Source organism: Parasteatoda tepidariorum, chromosome 2 (assembly GCF_043381705.1).
Source record: "Parasteatoda tepidariorum isolate YZ-2023 chromosome 2, CAS_Ptep_4.0, whole genome shotgun sequence".
NCBI classification, from domain to species: Eukaryota; Metazoa; Arthropoda; class Arachnida; order Araneae; family Theridiidae; genus Parasteatoda; species Parasteatoda tepidariorum.
Window position 1 is genome coordinate 29,620,411 of NC_092205.1, and position 24,004 is coordinate 29,644,414.

At 28.0% G+C, this 24,004-nt stretch overlaps 1 protein-coding gene across 2 annotated transcripts in view; it reads right to left on the bottom strand.

Moving 5' to 3' along the window:
• LOC107444653 (corticotropin-releasing factor receptor 1) overlaps positions 1-24,004 on the bottom strand; it is a 129,656-nt gene that overhangs the window by 91,019 nt on the left and 14,633 nt on the right. Inside the window, exon 2 of one of the 2 annotated variants that reach the window (XM_071177410.1) lies at positions 20,548-20,676. In XM_071177410.1, coding sequence (XP_071033511.1) covers positions 20,548-20,644 — 97 coding nt within the window. In that variant the 5' untranslated portion in view covers positions 20,645-20,676. Of the gene's footprint in view, positions 1-20,547; positions 21,716-24,004 lie in introns of those variants that run through there. The other variant, XM_016058864.3, reaches the window with a different exon arrangement.

A 24,004-nucleotide genomic window follows, 5' to 3' on the forward strand; every position in this document is an offset into this window, starting at 1 on the left:
CGAATTCAATTTGCACATGGTTAAAATAGAAATTTAGTTAACAGATTATTAATAGGTTTATTGTTTTGAAAAATTTTTTAATAATAATAACATACAATTAACTCAATGATTTTATATAGAACTTAATTACAATAGTTGGGTATTCATTGTTTTCATGAAATTTTGAATGAGTTTGTCTATTTGCTTTTTCGGACAAATAAACATTACTCCATACTCTTTCAATCATATTAATTTTATTGAAAATGATATTTAAATAAATAATTTTAGAAACATTAGAAATCAGGAAATTATTTTATTTATATTCTAGTTAATTTCATTTCTTTTATTGTATAAGTCAACAATGCAGATATTTTCTTCTTTTTCAATACCTATATCCAAAAAAATAAAATAAATATTATCATTAGGATTACGAAGCAAGATAAATTTTTTTTGGTAAATATTAGTAAACAAAATTTTATTATCTTGAAAATAAAGATAGTTAAATCATCAATAAATCTAAAAGCAAACTTAATATTAAGAGTATAATTTTTTCTTAATAATTGTGAAAATAAATTAACTAAGAGAGATGAGAAATTAGATCTTTGTGGTATTCCATCAATTTGAATAAAAATATGTTTTCCATTCTAAAGATAATTATTAAAAAGAAAAATATTAATTAGAGCTTCCCAGTATTCAAAATCGCAATTAAGGATATTTTTAAAACCATAGTAGTAACTCAAGTTAGAAAGGGGAAAGCTATTGAAGAGATCCTTGAAATCGAAAGTCTCAATAGAATTAGTTTTATTTTGTTTAATAAATTCTGAAATCGGTTGATTATTCTCGATAATCCAAGAAAAACCTTGTTTAATAATGTTGTTAATAATTTTATTTAAGTAGTTACTGAAAATGGTGCCAAGTTTAGTTAAGTAAGTAACTACATGTGATTGTTTTAAATTTAATAGGAAATTTAATAGTATTTTAAAACTTTATTAAATGATATATGGATAATGGGTCAAAATTTCGTGCCTTTCGTGTTTTCTATAGTATTTAAATTACCAGTAATAATATGTTTATGCTGTTTTTATTACTATTATTTTATTATTTTTCTTAATTTTCTTCGCTTTTTCTTTCTTTTCTTTTTATCCTTTTCGTCTNATTCACCCGATTAGACATATGATGCTCACTACTTGCTCTTGCGCGCCGAAGCCTATCAATTAAAACGTATTAGCGTTTTATATAATATGTTGTTGTTGTTGTATATAATATAGATTAGCCATATGATGCTCACTACGTGCTCTTGCGCGCCGAAGCCTATCAATTAAAAATGAAAACTGTTGCCAACGCGAGAAAAGAAATATCATCGGTTTTATTGATACATACGTATTAGCGTTTTATATAATATAGATACTGGGTAATTTAAAGTTTATAATTAATAAGGTTAATATTTATTATACAATTTTAATAATCATAGAAATTAATATTTATTAGGAAAAAGAAAAAGAAAATAACCATGATTTGCCAGGTATGCACAGATTTTTATCCACGAATTTGCCCGAATTGGATTTGCACATTGTAAAAATAGAAATTTAGTTAACAGTTTATTAATAAGTTAAAAATTTTTAAAATTTTTTTAATAATAATAACATACTATTAACTCAATGATTTTATATAGAACTTAATTACAATAGATTTCAGATTCTCAGGAACTATTTGTATTCATTGTTTTTGTGAAATTTTGAATGAGTTTGTCTATTTGCTTTTTTGAACAAATAAACAACACTCTATGCTCTTTCAATTCTATTAATCTTATTAAAAAAGATATTTAAATAATTAATTTTAGAAGCATTAGAAATCAAGTAATTTTGTTATTTATATTCAAGTTAATTTAATTTCTTTTATTGTATATTTAATATTTTATTTGTGTATTTAATATTTAATAAATTTTTATTGTATATTTAATATTTAATTTGTGTATTTAATATTTAATAAATTTTTATTGTACATTTAATATTTAATATTTTTTTCTTTTTTAATACCTAAATCCAAAAAAAATAAATAAATATTATCAATAGGATTACGAAGCAAGATAAATTCCTCTTGGTAAATATTAGTAAACAAAATTGTATTATCTTGAAAATAAAGATAGTTAAATCATCAATAAATCTAAAAACAAACTTAATATTAAAAGTATAATTTTTTTCCTAATAATTGTGAAAATAAGTTAACTAAGAGAGATGAGAAATTAGATCCTTGTGGTATTCCGTCAATTTGAATAAAAATATGTTTCCACTCTAAAGATAATTATTAAAAAGAAAAATATTAATTAGTTTCCCAGTATTCAAAATCGCAATTAAGGATATTTTTAAAACCATAGTAGTAACTCAAGTTAGAAAGGGGAAAGCTATTGAAAAGATCCTTGAAATCGAAAGTCTCAATAGAATTAGTTTTATTTTGTTTAATAAATTCTAAAATCGGTTGATTATTCGCGATAATCCAAGAAAAACCTTGTTTAATAATGTTGTTAATAATTTTATTTAAGTAGTTACAGAAAATGGTGCCAAGTTTAGTTAAGTAAGTAACTACATGTGATTGTTTTAAATTTAATAGGAAATTTGATAGTATTTTAAAACTTTATTAAATGATATATGGTTAATGGGTCAAAATTTCGTGCCTTTTATCATTAAATTTCTAAGTTTTCTATAGTATTTAAATTACCAGTAATAATATGTTTATGCTGTTTTTATTACTATTATTTTATTATTTTTCTTAATTTTCTTCGCTTTTTCTTTCTTTTCTTTTTATCCTTTTCGTCTTTATTTTTGTGTATATATATATACACACACAGAGAGAAGAAACTAAATAAAGAGATCAGAAGTATTGAAAAAAAAAGCCTTAGTATTTGTTTTGTTAAAAAGACTTTTTCGAATTTTCAACTGAAACTCAATCTAAACGAGTGGATTATATGATGTCATTTATGTAAGTGGTCAGGCTTTAGAGAAAACAGAAAGCTAAATTTAGTCTGAAACTTGTCGAAAATATTTTTTCTTTCTTTTGTACATAAAAATATTAAATATTTCTTTTCTCATGTTTTCTAGAGATAAATGTGGGGTCTTTCCAGAAGAACTAAACTGCGGATGCATTTCGAATTGCTATGAAATTCTTTTAATTGAAAAAAAAAATATCATAACGCTGTTTAAAAATGAAATAAGAAGTTTAATAAGCATTTTGAAAACATTGCACATTTGTGTAGAAGTTCATAGCTGTTGTTCTACACTAATTTTTATTTAAACTACTTCAGTTGTAAAAACTTAAATAATTTCGATATTGGGTTAAATATATTTAAAACTACACAGTAGATTCTAATAAAATTTTGCATGAATATATAGGTATACACCGAAGAGCCATTACATTATGACCACCCTCAATCTATAACAATGGGCTCGCCCAGGAACAATGTTTTCATGGGGCACATTAGGACCCATAATCCTCATAGAACAATCCCTGACGTCTGTAAGCTACTTGAACATAGTTGCAGACCAGGTTCACCCATTCATGGCAACAGTTTTTCCTGCGGGGGATGGTGTTTACCAACAGGATAATGCACCATGTCATAAGGGTCGAATCGTCATGGATTGGTTCGAGGAACATTCCAGTGACTTTCAAGTCATGTCTTGGCCCCCAAATTCACCTGACCTTAATCCAATAGAGCATTTGTGGTCCTACTTGGAAAACCAAATTCGTGCTGCCACGCTACCCCCTCGCAATGTGAGGGAATTGCAGGACCAGTTGGTGAGCGCTTGGTACCAGATACCTCAAACTACCTATCAGCACCTTGTGGAATCAATGCCACGGCGGGTGCTAGCAGTTTTAAGGGCTAAAGGTGGTCCTACATGTTATTAGCAGGGTGGTCATAATTTAATGGCTCTTCGGTGTATAATACAAAGAAAATAACCATTCACCAGGTGTAATAGACTTACAAGATCAAGTGTAACACTCATCGAAGTTAAAAAGTAGGAAATATGGGTTTCAAAATATGGAAAAGGAAAGAGGTTTGTATGGAGAAAAGGAGGTTGATAAAAGTATAGCTCCCTTTTGCAGATTAAAATATGTTGCAACGCAATTTCATACTTTCATTTGATGAATTCTTACGACGATGCTCCTAACCACTAAGCGACGCTGTTTTCTAGCCTTAGAGAATTTTAAGAGATGAATTGCCTTTTCAGTACGTCTTAGACATACTAACCATAAGGTTTACGTCTGATCACCTGGGTGAATCCATCTGTCAAATAATGTCACTTTCCATATAAACATCGTTCAGATCACTACTATGTCACTACATGCATTGTCTCCAATTTCATTAAAATAAGAGTCAGCTTTACCCCTGAGAAGTCAACATAGCACTCCCACGCTTTATTCTTACACCTCATGTCCAGTCAAAATGCTTCGTAAAAACATGAATTAGCGTGCTGTCAGACGAAGCAAAATTAGTCCAGACCTTCAAACTTGTCCTGTCATAACGGTTAACTTCTTGGTTGTTTTAGGGTAGATGACCTGTTCCTATTTCAAATTGCTTATACTTCCATTTAGCGAGAAAAAGGGATCTACTTTGTGTCTTCTAATATCCGAGAAATTAACCCTTATTACAGTAGAGTAGAGTTTATAGCCTCCTTCATGCTGAATGGTTGAAAACTCTTCCTTGATTCTGAGAAAGGCACTTTACTTGGTTTGAGGTACAGGAATATAGTCTTGGGGTCACGTGTTTGTTACTCAATTTTGCATTTTTTCTTGTTTACATTATAATGAGGGACACCGTGTAGCCATGTGATCAACAATTTCTGGAAAGGGAAAGAATTTTTCCGGTGGACTGGCCAACCAGAGGCTTCCTAGATCTCACTTCAATAAAGCAAATTTAAGAGGGTCTGAGGAGAAACATCTAAACGCCGAGGTAAAAAAAGGTGGTAATAATTGTTTTTTCTAAACAGACACATTTTCAGTTAAAAAAATACGATTTTAAGGCTTTTATATCTGTTACGAGTACAGTGCGCAAAATAAAGAAAAATATCACTATAAATAAGTTTTGTTCTACTGATTGGATCTTCACCACCTAAATGCTGATCTCAATGGTTTTAAGGGACGACCTCAGATGCCTTAATTTATCAAGTGCTAACTAATAATTAAGTTGAAATAAACAAAATCAGAAGCATGCTAAATATGAGTAATGTAACGGAAACAGACGCAAGACCGTACTTTCTCTGAATCTGCTTCTCTGTATGCTTCAATCTATAACATATAGTCCAAATAGTTCAGTCAGAGAAGCAGTCGAAAGTTAGAGCTTCTTGCTGTTAATTTCAGTTTTTGTGCATTTTTCTATATCTTGGGAAGTTTTTTGGCCAATCAAAAATATTTTGTACAATTATATAAAATTGGTTTATTTATAGATAATTCCATATAAAAAATAAACGTTAAAAAATTAGAATAATTTTATTGAATAATGGTTGAACAATTTTTTGAATTTGACTGTATAAATTTTACACATTATTAAAAATAATAATAAATAATGCATTTTTGAGTTTATTTATTGATAAACGAATTTAATATTTGTGTGCAAAATTAAGTTTGAAAATTTCTTGACATACAACGAAATACGAAAAAGAGGAAATTAGCTTTAAGCGGTGCTAACTTTCGACCACTTTCTCGACAAAACTATTCGGACCGTATGTTCCAGATTGCGACTGTCCCTCTTATTCTAATGGTAACAAAAAATTCTAATTTGCTTAAGAAATGCATGGTCATTAAATTTTTTTTTTCGGTTTCCTCAATTTAGCTAAAATTAATTAGAGTATTTGAGTCTTTGAGTATTTGTCCCTTTGAATCTTTAAGGTAGCGCTTAATTTGTGAAAATCTGATTATCAGAACAAAAATTTTTCATGGTGATATTTTTTTATTTTGCACACTGCACTGTCACATTACCTAATTCAAAGCCGCATAGCTGTAGATTTCTATAACATTAAACAAAACTGAAAACATTCCGAATGATGATGTCTGATCATAGTCTGTAAAGAGCAATCGTCGTAACTCAAATTAAAAATCTTCTTTTTACAAGGGAACACTTTAAGTTCGTTTCTGAAAGAGAGAGTTGATGAATCAGTTAATTTATGAATCAGGTACTGATGAATCAGTTAATTTATGAATCAGGTAACGATGAATCAGTTAATTTATGAATCAGGTAATGATGAATCAGTTAATTTATGAATCAAGTAATGATGAATCAGTTAATTTATGAATCAGGTAATGCAAAATCAGTTAATTTATCCCCGGCAATAAATTTGAATAGCTAACTTCTTTTGAATTATCGATATTTGATAAATAGTTAAATAATGAGTTTCTTCCTATGACGAATGGTGACTATGTTTTACAAAATTTTAATTCGAATTCAGGAGGTCACGGTCACTTTCTACTCTTTTCTTGACTTCTTATTTAAATTAAAATGTACGTTTTTGAAGTTAATATTTTTAGACGAATTCATGCTTGATATGTGAATACGAAGAGCCTTATATGCAAAAATTAAAAAAAGATCTTCCGGGAAGAAAGAAACGAGATATAATTTCAATTTCTCCAATTAATAACTCTCTTTAAACCTAAACTCAAATTCTGAATTATCAACTACTGTAAAAACAGAATAATCTACTGTTTATATGAAAAAAACTAAATATTTTATCCTAAATTAATTCAGTTAACTTTTTATTACTTTATTTAATTATTATTACGTTATTTAATTATTTAACTTTTACTTAAACTACACTTTTTAACAATGAAACAATGCATTCAAGTTAATTATATCGTCAATAGCTTTTTCTATAATTTGGAGAAAAATAAAGGAAATTATTTTTAAGTTATATAAAGTAGAAAAAAACTGTAGCAAAACAATCTACTAATAAAAGTCAAAGGTTATGAATAAGATAGGTACTTATTACTTATTAATTTAATAATATCAAGCAATGTTCTTTCTTTCCTTTTTTACAATATGAAATTTTTTTTTCTAATAAATGTAATAAAAAAGTATAATCGAATCATAAAGCAAGCAAAATTTTCAAATGATTCAATATTCTATGCAATGTTTAACAATTATCCTTTCGAAGGACAACTAGACATTCGTAATTGTTTTAATGAGACGTAATTCCGTTCGATAATTATAATAAAAGCTACATTCAAAGTTAAATCAATAATAATTTCTCGTCATCGAGTTCAATAACGCAAATTTGGAATGCGAAATTACCTATTTGGAATGTAACAATGAAAGGAAATCAAGTATTCTTGACTGAATTGATCCCACTTATGGAATTGTTATTAGATTCATAAAGTCATCAATAAATACGCGTTTGGTGTATTTATTATTAACACTATCTGTTTAGGAAAATATTAATGTAAAAATGAAATTGGATATTCTGTAGTTACTAAACTTAATATATATAGTGCCGCTTGGCTTTAATGTATATTTCAAAATTTCTTGTCAAAAAATGAAAAATAAATATTTACATATTAGGAGGAGCAGAAGAACGGTGAAAAAATTCTGTGGAAATTTAATGAATAACTATTAAGGAAAGTGGGATTAAAAATACTAACAACAGTTTGGTTATCGGAGAAAAAAAAGTTTTTTAGGTGGATGTTATAAACACCTTCAAATTTCACCCGAAAATCAAACTGATTTTGATGTTATAGATCCACCTCTTTTTATATAGTGCGTATAATAATTTGCTGTGTTGTTTTGGCTAAATAAATTGATAATTGGTTAAATGGATATCAGTGGAAGTGGTGATGGATCATGATCATTTGAAGTATATAAGAGAGAAGACGCTAGGTGGGCATTGGTACTTCAGCATTGGAATCACCTTGTAGAGTTGCATAAAGATGCAGATGCATAATCACGGATTTAATTTTGTGATAGTTTATGCCATTTATTAGGTTTTTATTTCTGTTAAAATTTCATTGCAAATTCCAGTGAATTCCAGAGGAACTTAACAGGACAGTCATCATTGTTCAACAAAATAGATGTGAAAAGAGCTTGCTTCATATTTTTAAAAGAGGAAATTTTGCCTTGCAAAGGAAGCAAATTTTTCTCTGGGTAGCACGTCAGTACTTTTAAGAAAGAAAGGCTGACAAAAGCAAGAAAAATAATGAATCATGCAATGCTGCATAATGAACGTCACGTGTAATTTTTTAATTTTTATTTTGATATTAAATTTCTTTTGAACAAAATGGGAAAAAGGTCAAAATTGTAGAGTTCGAAGATTAATAACTAATCCCAGGGGGAAAAACAATATAATTTTAGTCAGATAAATCCAATATGATATTGCCGTGCTAGAAAACACTAAACTCCTGAATCCTAGCTACTAATATTAAAGCTGGTATTATATAAACTTGTCAACTTTTAAAATTAGTACGTATTAAAGCCTGGTATAACTTTTTTTCGGAAAAGGTACTCCACATTATTAATAAATAAAAATTAATTTGACAAAAGAAAACAATAAATTAAAATATTACATAAAATATTATTTTTTATCAATTTGATTTTATGTCAGAAAATGCAAGAAGATTATAGTGAAAGTAAATTTGGTTCGTGAACGATAAACTGGAAAAAACTTTTTCAACGGTATCTTCTTCATGATTGTTTACATTGCCATATTGGTTTTGGTCGGCAACTAAAATGAATCATTTCAGAAATATTTATGATTTAGTAGTTTTTTGAAATTAAACTTTAGAAATTTTAATAATAGCTACATAAAGTATTAAATAAGTATCGTGGAGTGTATTTTTTCATCAGTTTAAAATCAGCTGGAAAAGTAATAAAGTACTTCAAACATAATGCGTTAGAGAAGATTATTAGTTATAAAAACATTCAGTGTACTAAATAATCTTAACCTTTTAATCAAAACATTTAAGAAATAGTTTGATACTTTAATGATCATGTATCAAGTATAAAGTCATGTATAAAGTCAGTAAATATTATAAATTTTGTTCATTATGACAATGAATATTTCGCGCTCATTATGATACTCAGTATTTCGCTTTCATTATCACAATGAGTATTTCGTGTTCATTATGCCAATGCGCATAGTAGTTGACTTCTGTTGTGAAACGTGTTGTCTAACTATAAATAATAAGCATTGTTTTTGGTTCAGAATATACTTGTAAAACAAGGTTTACTTAGCATATGATATAATTTCGCATATGATATAATTTTTCTGAGGCAATGATAAAGATAAAAAATAATTATATATAAGCAATTTTGCTTTTAGCTTAATTAAGGTGTAATAAATATTATTACACCGTATTATAATGGTTTTCAATAAGCTTTTAGCTTATTTAAAACCATTGCATTTTAGGATGTTTAAGGTTTATCAATACACATATCATGCCAATAAGTTTAATCAATACACATATCATACCGACCAACCCCCATTTACTAAATTTCTAAGGAAGTATTACTAAGTTGCAGAATAAATTACACACAACTGTAATTTAGAATTAAAAAAATCAGAACTTATGAATGCTTTTCTAAAAGATTTTATAGAATTATCAGCAACAGTTGTTATTGTGTATACCACACAAACATATCGAACATCGATTCATACAATAATATCATTTTAATCTGGAATAAATCTTTATATAAAGCAACACTTTTACTTTTGGAAATAAGTGACATATATATATTTTAAGCGTGTTAAAAATATATTTTAAAGGTAAAATTTCGATACAATTCAAATGAAAATATAATTTCATAACCATGTAGTAGTTTTTTTTTAGAATTTCAAAATGTGAATTATGTATAATAATTGTAAAATTACAAATGATTTGAGTAAAATGTAATTTTGCTCAATATTTTAGTGTTACAAAGTAAATAATGCATGGAATGGCATTAAAAACTGTTTTTCTATGTTTTACTGCCTCACAGTAATACAGACAATTAAGTAAAACTATATCGCCGAATTATTCTATGATTCAAATCTTCCTTTTGTTCATTCTAAAAATGTAAAAAGAAACAATGTTAGAAAATTATAGAAAATAAAAACTTTAATAATTTAGCCTCAAGCAAATGCAAAATCATATTACGGCGAAAGCTAGATAATATTAGTTTGTATAGAATCTAGTGTTAAATAATGCAGAGAAACCAATGACCTTTTGATTCCTTATATTTGAAAGTTGCGCAAAATAAACGTATCACATAACGTTAGATATTCTGATTTTCTGATGTTATCTAATATAATGTACTACTTGGAAATTGTTACTCCAAAATAGTAAAAAAATATATACATCGTAACTTTACTTTTTAAAAAAAAACTATATGCAAAAATATTTTTAGACTGTTTTGCAAATGGCATTTTTGGTACTTTGCTCGTTTCATTTTTTACCCTTAATGTACTTGAGTGATGTTGAACTTTTTTTCTGATATTTTTTTATGCTTTTCTTCGACATTTAAAACGAATATTCTCAAAACCTATTATAAATAACTGCATGAAATTTTGTATACATATATTTTAGTTCTTTAACTAACTTGCCTTCAAAAAAATTTAACACAATTTTAGATTATATTTTTGAGTTCTTTGAAAAATAATATGAAAAAAAAATGAATTTAGAAATTTTTTAGTCACTTTCAGTAAAAAATTCTAAAAAATTCAAAATCGACAGTTTTATTCAAAATAATTTTAAAAAATGAAGAGTCAGAATCTTCTTAAATACATCAAAAATTCAAGACACTAGTTGTGTTTTTAATTTTAAAAGAAATCCACTAACTTCAAGGTTTTTAAAAAAATCGGGCAAATCAGTCTAGTTTGAGTACTTAACACTTTTGGTTTTGTTGAAATTCTTAGCATATATTCTTTATATAAGACTATTAGATGTGCGTTCTTTTTTTAAATGTTTGTGATATTTTTTTACCAAGATTTCGGGGGTCAAGACTGAAGATCTCTTAAAAATTTTGAAAACACGCCTAATGACATGCGGCATCACTTTTTGTGAAGTGTGTGAATCATGACACTGTCGCGAATTTTGTGTTCAACAACACTGGTTAGCATAAATTAAGGTAAAGTTACAAAATTAACGAAAACGCTTTCAAAAATGAGCCAAACACATTAACATTTTTTAATAAGAGTTGCTAAGAATAATCGCAATATGTTGTTTAGTGAGACTGCAATGAAATGACTTCCTTTGCAATGAGCATAAAATTGTATGTTTGATCGCAAGCTCGCAAATTTTGCAGTGTTTCTAAAAATTAGAAATGTGAGGTAGCTAATTTGTAACAATGACTTTCTGGCATCATTTGTCTGAAAAACGTGCGAAGAAGATTTTTTGGAAGGCTAGAGGCAGGGCAGTCAGATAGAAGTGGCCAGTCCTTCTGTGGATTCATAGACTTTGGTAACAATTACTAACTACAGGTTGGGAACCTCGAAGCTTCAGCCAAGGACAACCAAATGCCACGACGAGCACCGATATTTATCGTTACGTGAAGAAATAGAACCGCAACTTTGAGTCAGCTCAGATCCGCTCTTAGTGCAGTCACCGAAAGATTGCGTCAACGTCAACTGTGCGCTGAAAACTACACGAACGTGGTTTATTCACTAGGCTGCCAGCCAATTGCGTGCCACTCTCCTCACGTCATAGAAGAGAAGGTTTGGGTGGAGCGCAGTAAAATATATGCATACTAAATGGCTGACCAATGAAGGGCTATTTTTTCACAAATGAGTCCAGGTTTAGCATCCAAAGCGATAGTAAGCATTCTTTGATTCTGAGCGAACCTGGAGCCCGATATCATTTATCAAACATTCAAGAAAGAGATGCATACCAAGGTAGTAGCGTCTATGTGTGGGGTGATATCTCCTTGGGTGGCAGTACAAACCTGTGTGTTTTTTCACGTGGAACCGTGAATGCTAACGCGTTAAGAGACAACATCCTTGCGGTTTACGAGGGACCTTATACTGAAGCAATTAGTGATGATTTCGCTCTACAGAATGATAATGCAACGCAGCACAGGTTGTCATTGTGGATCATTATCTGCAGCAGTAAGCAATTCAGAGCTTGAGTGACCAGCTGAATCACCGGACTTGAATCTTATTGAGCATGTTTGGAATGATTTAGGAAGATGCGTAGTTGCTCTGAATTCTCCTCTTTAGACCTTTTCCCCCACTTGTAACTGCTTTGCAAGAACAGTAGCTCGTACTTCTAATGGAAATGATGGACCGCATCAAGCTTAGCTGTGTGTGCTGTAAGAGGTGATCATACTTCTTCTACTGCAAACTGACACATCTGATTTATTCATCTCATACTTCTCTGATTAATACTTTTTATATTGTGTGCCAGTTCTATTAAATTCTAAGTGTAAATTTTTTAGTTATGGTCATTTTGCGATTTATTTTTCTTAATTTCTGCCAATCTGTGTACTTCCACACAAAAAAATTAAGCCATTAATACTTTCAGTGAACCTTACCATCGAAGGTCAAAGGTAATTCAAAATATTCGAAATAATGCTAGTTTCTCAAAATTTGACCGTCAAACTCTATTTGTGCCAACCGAGAACCACAAAAGTATATATTTCTGTGAATGCATACTAATAACTAGTACTTAAAAAGTCAAGATATGGGTAGCGTATTTTTGATGTGACCTCAAAATTGACCTTAAAGTATCATTAAACTGAAAATTTGCACAAAATTTAAAGGTCATTAACTGCCTTTAGAGAATTAGAAAAAGAAGCCTGAACTAAATGTGCGACTAAATCAATTCAGAAATTTATGGTAACCTATTCAACTTTTATATTAATTAGCTCTAAACAGAAAGACCCATACCTGAATAATTGAATACAGAAAGAGTTATGGGAAAGCTGTAAATTGTGTTGAAAAATGCGATTTAAATTCCATTATAAATATCTGAAGTTAACACCAATTTCTAAGGTGAGCTATCTAAAATTTATTTATTTAAGACAAAAAAGGCAAAACACACTCATTTTATAGGCAAGAGATATGTTTTCTATGCAACTTTATACACTAAATCGAATGAAATTTCACCCAAGTCGATGTATCCAATAGTTAAGAAATTATGAAAGTTTTATATGTAAGATGAGCGAATTCTTAGTATTACTCATTTATACGTCTGATATTTCTATCCAGACAAGTGAGGTATTGATCACAATGTATTTTTAAGCAATCGATAGAAAAACTTCAATCCATTAACTGTTTAAAAGTTATGAACATTTTAAGGAGGTAAGTGCAAAAAATTACTTGATTATATTACTAAATTACTTGATTATAAAATTACTTGATTAAAAAATTACTTTATTTAAAAATCACTTGATTATAAAAGTGCATAAATACATATACGCGAATCTCTTATAATTTTATTGTGAATTGAATATTGAATATCTTATAATTGTTAGTGAATTGAATTTTTCTTAACAATTGCGTAAAAATACATAAAGATAGATACATCAATTTTCTGGATAGTAATTTCAGTCGTATAAGTATAGGCAGAATTTGCTCCATTTTCATACATAACCTAAATGACTTCTTAAATATTAGATATATCGACTTCAGTGCGATTATATCCGATTTAGTGAGGAAAAAATACAACGGATTCATTACATCACTTGCCCAGGTAACCTCATTCAGTTAATTATAGATAAAGACTAAAGCTCACCCCAGAGTATCAACTTCAGATATTCATATTAAGCTGAAATAATATTTTTTTAGAAGCAATTGACAGTTTTTTCATAACTCTTTATGCATTCAATTACGCTGGTAGGGGTCTCAAAATTTACTGTCGGCACAAGTTGATTTTGACGATCGTAGCCTAAGAAAATAGCCTTATTTTGAAAAGTTTTAAATGACCTTTCACCTTCGAAGCAAAGAACCACTGAAAGAAGAACTATAGTAATGTCTTAATAGTTAGAGTGGAATCAGCGAACACAAAATAAAGGTCAATGCCATGGTTCACTCATCAATAATTTATCGAATAAACTTTGGTTCATTCCTTTATAATTTATCAAATATACTTTAGTTCAGTCATTTATAATTTATCAAATATACTTTGGTTCATTCCTTTATAATTTATCAAATATACTTTGGTTCACTCCTTTATAATTCGTCAAAAAGTATCGCTGCCTGTCAATAGATTTTTCTCAAAACTCTTGAGGATCTTCAATTTTGACGCCCCCCCCCCAAAAAAAAAAAATCTTGAAATGATTTTTTCTCGAAAAGATAAAAAAGGAAAATAAAGAAAATAATACGTTTCTGAGAGTTTTACATTACTGCGATAATTTCAAGATAATTAAATGTCAATGCCCGACTCTTAAAATTGACAGCATTCTAATGTTAAATATTTAACAATCAAAGTACTTAAAAATTATGAAAAAATTTACTTTGATTATTTACTTACTTTTAAAAGTGTGAGATGTATTTCTTCTTGAATTAGTGCAATTTTTAACTTACTTACGTAATGGAAAATAATGTAACCAAAACCTAAGACGTAAAATACGCTCGAGTAATTAAGTAAATAAACAACTCACGTACTTTCCTAATGGCTCTTAACGTTTGCTCCTTAACTCGAATTTTTCTTCATTTATGAAACTAACTTTTAAATCCAGTGTTAAAATCGCTTTTCAAAAATGTGAATGGGGGAATCTTCAAAGCATGAAAAACTCATAAGCGTAAAACAAGGCGTTTATTTATGAAAGTTTTTATTTATGAAAATAAAGTAACTGTTAATTTGTTTCGATATTAATTATTTGCAAAATTTCCTGCACATTCTTGTGTAAATATTTGAATTGAAATGTGTGAGAAATGCATTAGGATAAAAAATATATAATTGGATAAAGTATTTAAACATTAAAATGAAGAGTTTAACTTACGGAAGATAGAGTCCTGAAAATTGGACAATGGGTAAAATGAACAATTTTACCCAAAATGAGGAATTTTTGAGCGATTTCTAGAGTGGGTGGTTGCTAAAATGAGCAATTTTCGCCCCTACTCTAAAAATCGTTCAAAAAAATTTCCAATTGGATTGTTTAGGAGAGACGTGTGAAAAATGGAATCTTTTTATTGTTTATAGAACTTGAGCCACAAAAAGGAAATGATAGAAAAGAAATCGCAAGCGTGACGTTTCTGCTTTTTTTTATAAATATTTTAAAGTCTGTAAATTTTGTATTCATTATGTCAGATAAAATCAATGATTATGGTAGCATGGGTGGACTACTCCTCCAAATTAGCATTTCTAAAATTATCTGATACAACGTGTTTATTTTGTTTATACTTATGTTTTAAATGCTTTAAAAAGGTGTATATATGAAACAAAATAATTTAAAATCAACAGGTTTCGGAATAAAAAAAAATTATGTACTTATTACATGATAAAAGTATACTCATTTATAAACAAACATGCCATCGATATCTAACGAAATTCTACTAATGAACATGGGACTAAAAGCTTTAATACCTGTTTGATTTCATGAAGAAATAGAGACTAATTGAAAGGCGACTAGTTAGAAACGTTTTAGAACTTACTCAGGCAATCAAATTCGTTTTAATATTTTCCTTCCCACATTCCTCAGCAGTTATTCAATAGATTTTGATAAATGCTTTGTCGTATAAATATCAATCAGCGTCTTCTAGTTGTTTAAAAATGCTTTTTTGGAATTTTTGGGATCATAAAGATTCAAAACTACTTGCTAAGTGTTTTGACTTTCATGATTCTTATTATTAAGCATATCCGAATCTCAAAAAACAACTTGAATGCTAATTTCGTATCTGGTTGTGATATGATTAAAAATCAAGTAAAAATAATGACTCATGACAGATTAATGACGTTTCAAGATTGGTTGTCATCAGCACAAAATTAATATAAGTTATAAAGTTTCAGATAACATGTAGAATATTATCCTATTACTATTTTAAATAAAATTCTTAGTTAATTTTTCGAATACCTTAACTGAACAATTCCTTTTAATGCATGCGTAAAAACCAAAAAAAAGTTTATACAATATCACTCATATATACATAACATAAATCTCCGTAACTTGCTTCGATAAATATATTTACTGAAAGTATAAATGTATTAACCTCTTAACTTGTGCGCTCGAGTTAATTCGAGCGAGCTAAACAGGCCAAACTGTGCACACTCGAGATAATTTGAGCGGCGTTGTATTTTATGCTGTTATAATTTCTCACACTCGAATATAATCGAGAATTGAAAATAACGTTGTGAAAGCTGAGGGAAGGAAATCTATTTATTGATATTTATAATTTACATAGGATTGTAAGCTATAACACTTATTTATTCAAGAATAAAATGTAACCTTTTTCTATGGAACAAAAGCGCAGTATATCTAAATTGTTCCCCAAAAGAAAGCAGCAACAAATGGAAACCTTTGAGGAGATGGATTTCTTTACATAAAAAAAAAAGATTTTTTGGACCGGTTTTTTTCATAAAATCTGTGCGTTAAGGGGTTAAAGTTAGCAATGTAAGAAATATTCATGGAAATAATTATAAAACTATGGGGTATTTCTCTTTCCGACAGTGCAAAGGAAAAAAAATTATTTTGCAAAAATTTTGCTTTCTTTTTTTAAAAGAGTAATTACAAAACAGTGTTCATATTAAAATTATGCGCAATTATTTGATTTTTTATTCATTAGCAATTCCTAAAACAGTTATATAAACAGAAGCTAAATAAAGCTTATTTAGGAATCTTTGCTAAAAGAATTAGAAATGAGCAACGAGAATTCGGAAATTTGATATTAGTATATATATAAGTTTTATTGATAAATTAGTAATTTACAAGTATAGCACGTGTAAGAAGTCCATTAAATTTATTACGAAATTGGGTATGAAAAAATATGCTTTTTTTGAAGTTTTTTTATAACATTATAAGCTATTACTGTATCAAATACGAAAGCCAAAATATGGTATTAAAAAAATCAACTAAAATACATTTAATGTCATTTTTTACAGAAGTTAGGTGAATAGACGATGTTCTTGTAGGATTTTTAGGGCATAAAATTACATTGAGTAAAATGTTTGATAGTACATAATGAACTATACATAATATACTGATTTCGGATATAATCCTCATAATTTCTTTAAAAATCACAATTTTTAGTTATTATAGAAATGGGATATTTTTAAACATTTAGTGCAAACGTCTCTAGGTAGCTGGAGTATTTCTGTTATTTATAATTCGAAATTTCCTTAAAAAATTAGGCAGAACTGCTACTCTTGCGTATGCCGTTATGTGAAAATACATTTCGTTGGTAGGTAGCAAATTAAAAGCACTGTGTTTTATCGTAAAAAGTAAATTTTAAATTTTTCTAATAAAAAGCATTTTTATTTTTTTCATTGTTTTTAATGACAGGAGGACTTAAGGTTTAAATAACCTTGCTTATATCATGTTTCAGTAATATTTTTTGTTTAGCGGATAATTAATTGAAACAGGGTTAGAGAGGATATATATTTTTGGGGCTACAGTGAATGTCATTTTCATGCTTTCTGAAAAAGTATTAAGTTTTATTTACTGAAGCATCATATATTAGGACATTATTTTAATGAATTATGTTAATTTATATTCTTTTACATTTCCCCTCTTTTTTATACAAAAAGTTCGATCAATTCAGTGGAAAACTCACACCTTAACACAGTTTAAGTTTTTTTATTCAAAGATGTTGATTACTTATAGAACTTTACATTTCTATAGGTGTAGTAAAATGCGTAACTTATGCCCTTGTCTATCAGTTAAGAAATGAATATCTCAAACTACTACATAAGAAAAATCAGCTTATATTTAGCTAAAAAAATAATGTTTTTCTATTGAATAATTATTAAATTACCGTAAATCGGGGCGAGTCTACCCATTTTTTTCAGTTTGTCAACTTTCAAGTGGTCAAACTTTTGTAAATATTAAAGAAAAAAGGCTTTTAATAGGTGTTTCGGAATCGCTATTTATCCCTCTTTAAAGCTGTGAAATCGATTTTAGAAAATATTAACAGTTACGCTGTTACTGTATATTTTTATAGAACTGCTGACAAATCTCTCGTATGGGGCGAGTCTACCCATTCTACTAAAATGAATGTTAACATTGTAAATAATCAAATTTTACTATTAAATTGTTATTTTAGTTACTATATAGGATATTTATGAAGTAAAATTCATAACTTTATTATATATTCCATTTTTTTATTCATAAAATAACACAAATTGAGTATTTGATCGATTATCACATTTTGATCACAGTTTTGTTTTTATAATCATTAACATTATAAAATAACATTTTTTTCTGATTATTGTTGATAAAAATAAATTAAAATTAATATAAATTTACAATTAAATAATTAATAAATAATAATAATTAAAGATTATTAACAAAATCGAAATTCAAACATTGGGAATCATGAAAAATCCTTTTCCCATTCTTTTGGGAGGTAATAATAATTTATAAATAATAATTTATTTAACTTGCATTAAATAAAAAAAGTTAATTTTGTAATATAAAAATTGAAAAAATAGGTAAAATAAACATATTTTATATTTACATTTATATTTAACCTATAAATTTTCTTATTAATGATAAATTTATCAATGCAGAATTAAAATAATATACTCAAATTCATTTAAAATGACTTAATTTTAATATAAACAAAGTTCTAAATTATATTATTATGCTTTATTAAAACTAAATACGAATGGGTAGACTCGCCCCGCGAATTCTGGCTTTTTGTTTACAACAGCAAAACTTACATTCTTTTTGTTTTTTTTCATATAAAATTAATGTAATCTTAGTCTTAGATAAGTTTATCACTTAACCAAAGTGAAAATAGTAATAATAATAATATACTTACGGAGCACCAACTAAAAGTTTGCTGATTTTCAATACAAATCTCTCAAAAGACGTTTGAACAGGTCGGTTAAAAAGACACCAAATAAATAAAAACGGATCAAACTACTACAGCGCCATCTTCCTTAGAGTCTGAACTAAGTCCTCCATTGGTAAAAATTTTTTTATTTGCAATTTAAAATAGTGAAAATTAAATAAAACTAAAATGGGTAGACTCGCCCCTGGATGGGTAGACTCGCCCCGGTTTACGGTAATTTCATTTTTGTTTAAACTCTTTTTTGCAGAGAAGCAAAATAGATTAATAATTAATGTGATGAGACTAGTGCAGACAAAGCAGCTATTTAAAAAAAAAAAAGATTATTCGAAAATTATTCATTCAAATTACCTTGTGCAGCATTCAAATTAAATAAAAAAAGTTCAGAACTTAATAAAAATAATAGACATGTTCAAAATGACGATAAATATATTTATTTAAGAATTTATAAGAATTCATTAGAAATTATACCCCCTAGCCTATCTTCCTTTTGTTCTAGTATTATTTTCGATAAAATGTTGAAATTTTAAAATTTATAAATGGATATTTGATAAACACGACTCGGTTTTCCCATTTGTAAAAAATACGTGGAAACTTATTAATTCATTACCATTAATTAAAGTATGCTTTATTTTTTTCATCTTGATAATAATTTATATTTTCTTATTAAATCTTTTATACATAAGGAAAATAAACAATAACTGTCTAAAACCATTTCTTATTGTAGGTGGGTTCGTCTGAAATATTTTATGAGAGGATTCTAAATTTGTTATGGAAATCCGAAACAACTTTTACTGTCACCAGTTTAAAATTAATGAAATTCATAACGGTATTCACCAGTACATTATTTAATTAGTTCTTATTCAACGATAATTATCAGCATTTACAATTTATTTTCGTATTATCTGCTATTATAAACTTTTGATTTTGATATTATTTAAAATTAAAATCTTGAAAACTAAAAGTAGCGTTTATTCATTATATTTTGAACTAAATGTATGATAATAATTTTTTTTCCAAATATTCTGTAATAAAGTGATTTAGTTACTGTTTTATAATTCTTAAACAATAAATAACTTATACTTTCTTTCGTAATAAATTATGTTTAGATTTAAAATAAATTTTTAATCTGTACTGTGTTTATTGAAGTTATGCAATTAAAACAATGAATACAAAATAAATAATAAAAATTCTGAAGCAACATTGACGATTACATTTTTGTACTATTGCTAAATAAACATTTTGGTAAAAAAAACAATTAACGTTAATCTAAAGAAATAAATTAATTAAGAATTAAAAAGAGCAATGTTGCTTATAAGTTAAATTCGTAACCGAGAAAATCAGTAGCTAAATCTGCTATACTGCTGAAGGTAGCTAAATCTGTAAAGCAATCGATTAATTAAGAATTAAAAATAACACTGTTGCTTATAGGTTAAATTGGTAACCGAGAAAATCAGTAGCTAAATCTGTGTAACCGAATATGTAGATAGATTAAAAAATTTAGGATTCGTTATTTGAATAGTTTTTAATTTTGATATAACATTTTATAGCCCAAAACAGAAATGTAAGGAAATTGTGGGAATAGTTGATCGCAACAAACAGGAGGTGGAGCCTCCGATTAATGACTAAATTTTTAGTAATTTTCTTGTTTAAAAAATCATGTACTTACCATTTAGTAGGGAGTCATTTTTCCGATATCTTTCCACACACTCTTCAGTAGAAGTATAGATTGTAGGATCATCACCAGGCAGTTCAACAAAGTCCATGGCTCGTTTTTTAGCCCTACAGATTTATGTTCCTGCGAGTTATATGTAGTGTTTCACAATCGAGTTGAAATAACTCAGAAGTACATTAAACCACAAATGCCTAAGCCAAGTTTACTAGCGTATAAACAAGACACTCTTCAAGATTTTAGGGTCTTCCTTTTTTAATGCTTATAATAATAATTAGAAAATTCGTGAATTTTCGTCTCATTATAAAGGCAAGCTTATTAAAAAGTACCTTCTCCAACCTGTGTATTCTAATGACGAAATTAGTTATTAAAATGTTCATTCGACGCAATTATATTCAATTGAAATGCATGAATATAGATAGCAAAATTATCACATTAAATATATTTCTAATGATTTTGAATTAAATATCAGTTCATAAGTTCTAATAAAATAGCATTTTAATATATAGTATTTGAAAGTTTTCCTAAATCTTTAAGCACATATTATCATATTTCTTTGATAAATAATTCACTTGGAACGTATTATTACATTAAGAATTGTGATTTTTTCCTCCAAAGTTCCATATTTTATTTCCCTTAAACTGAAAAGATTCTCTTTGGTCTCTTCATAAATATTTTTACGTGTTCACATCAGTTAATTGCTTCATTTAATAACATGTTCAATATTATCGTGAAAGTCAGTTTTGAAATTTCCATACACAATCCAGTTAACTACGTAGAACACCAGGATTTATATAAGAATTCAAATTTATCTGAATAGAAATATTCATTTCAAAATAGGATAAAAACTTAAAATTAAATTTTAAAAAGTAAAAGAAACAAGACAAACGATAAACTTTGAAAAAAAAATATTGTTAAAACAATTCTGAAATCTTAGTTTTTCACAGGACAGCAATAGGAGACGCTCTTTGAGATGCACGTGATGCAACTAAAGAAGCGCAAGAGGAAGATGGATCAGAAACTGAGCAAAGAAAATGTCGTTGTGAAGCAGTCTGCCATCCGACGAAGGAATCCTCATTGCTGATTGGCTCCCGCCTTCAAGAATGTATGGAGAGTGGGCATGCGTCAACTATGATCCCTCTCTTGAGTTTCTGTCAATGAAAGACCGTGAATAAAGTTCTCACTTACAATGAAACTTTTAAAACAAAGAGGTCTTTGCTTAGACTTTGTTTGAAATCTGATTTATTAGAATTTTTCAGTTTGAAAAGAATAAAAAGTTCAAAAACTTAGAAACTTTAGACAAGGAGTAAAAAAAAAAGTTTAAAAAGTAGAGTTTCTCACGACATGCTTGCTTTTATTCTTTTCCTTTGTTCGTTTTGTGTTTTTGACGTTTCCTTTCAGAAAGCTTAAATTTATTTAGTTTTCTTTAGATAGCAATTAATTTTTATTCTAAATAAACTATATATGTTTCCATTTTAATCTAGAAAAATACCTTTTTTCATTAGAAGAGAGTAAATAAAAACTTCAATTTATTATACTTTAACAGTATAATGATTTTACTGAACTTAATATCCGTAATAAAATAAGTATGATTAACATTATATTAAGAAATACAATTTAAGGAGTAATTCTGCTGTAAAATTTTCAAAATGTCAATTTTTCTTTCATTCTGACATAATTTGCCAATATGATAAATATTAAGATATTGAAAGTTATAGTTTAAGTTGGAATATAAATAAAACATAAAATACAGCTATTGTTTTCATCCACGCGTTGATTCATTTTGACATAATTCGTCAATATGATAAATATCGAGACATTGAAAGTTGTAGTATAAGTTGGAATAGAAATAAAACATAAAATACAGCTATTGTTTTCATCCACGCGTTGATTCATTTTGACATAATCCGCCAATATGATTAATATTAAGATATTGAAAATTATAGTTTAAGTTGGAATAGAAATAAAAACATAAAATATAGTTATTGTTTTCACACACGCGTTGATTCATTTTGACATAATTCGCCAATATGATAAATATTAAGATATTGAAAGTTATAGTTTAAGTTGGAATAGAAATAAATCATAAAATATAGCTATTGTTTTTATCCACGAGTTGATGAAAATTTCTAAATCCATTTTCCTCAAAACAGACACAGTAACTTCTCCAATTTCCCTCATATACTAAACATTAATTAGCATGTATATTATGAAGTTTCTGTGAACTGCGATATTTTGTTTACTTTAAAAAGAATTTTAAGACAAGTAAATAATAATAGTTCAATATTTTTTGATGTCCTAACTAATATCGGGATTTTTTCAATATTTGAAATAATAATTAAGCTGTAAATTTTTCAGAAACTTGCTTTCATTATTTGATTAATAAATATTTACAGGGTCCTATAAGATTTGAATGATGACCAGAACGGTCATAAAAGAAATTACGAGGATGAAAACCTACTTTTGAAGAAGGGATTGTAAATCAGGATGAGAGGGTGAAAATTTCTATAAAACTATGTTTACTTGATTGCAAAGTCTACAATGACGTAAAAACGTTTTCCTGACTAGCTCGAAAATGCCAAGTTTGTTTCCGATCCCGCCGAAGCAACGGCAAACCATGTTATGACATCTTCTGATGTGGTTACGGGTGATATATGAACTATAAATTAAGAAAAATTCACACGAATTGACATCTGGAGAAAGCAGAAGTATTGCGAGGTAATCCGCGTGACCATGCGTTTTTCATGATTTTTACTCACTCAGCGTGGTTTTAAACCCCATGTTCTATGGACAGTTTTCCTCCTCTTGGTACCTTTCCTGATCCCTCTGAATTTGCCGGTAGAACTTTCACACATGCTGCATAAACGCATTAAAAAATATCTTACCTGTAACGGAAATTGCATTTAATATGCATGGATGGTGTGAAGTCTTTATGTTGATTGGCTGTGTAAATAATACGTACAAACACGATTTAATTTATGATAAGATTATAATTAGAACAGAAAATAATTAGACAACATTTAAATATTCGAAATAATTTCATTAAAATAGTAGGAATATTAGTCCTGGGATAATCATTAAGAGTATAAATTTTCGCTAAGGTGTGTTTGATTGTTTTGTTTTTGTCATGCTGATTCCAAAACGTAATAGCTATTATAATTTAATGATTTTTGATGTTTAAATTGATATACGCATTTCCAAACTAGAAAAAAATAGCTATACTTGGCATCTAATAAAAGTGAAACGTTTTGTATGATCAGATAAACAAGAAGAATCAGAAAAACAATATCTGCAAAGATGTATTTTTTAAAAAAAATATTTAGGACAAGTTGCATGGTTGAAAATTTTACTGTGTTCTTTAATCCCCTTGAACTGTGTGAAATTTCAGCTTTCACCAAATATTATAGTACTATTTTTCTTAAGGATAAATATAATTTATATAATTACATTTAAT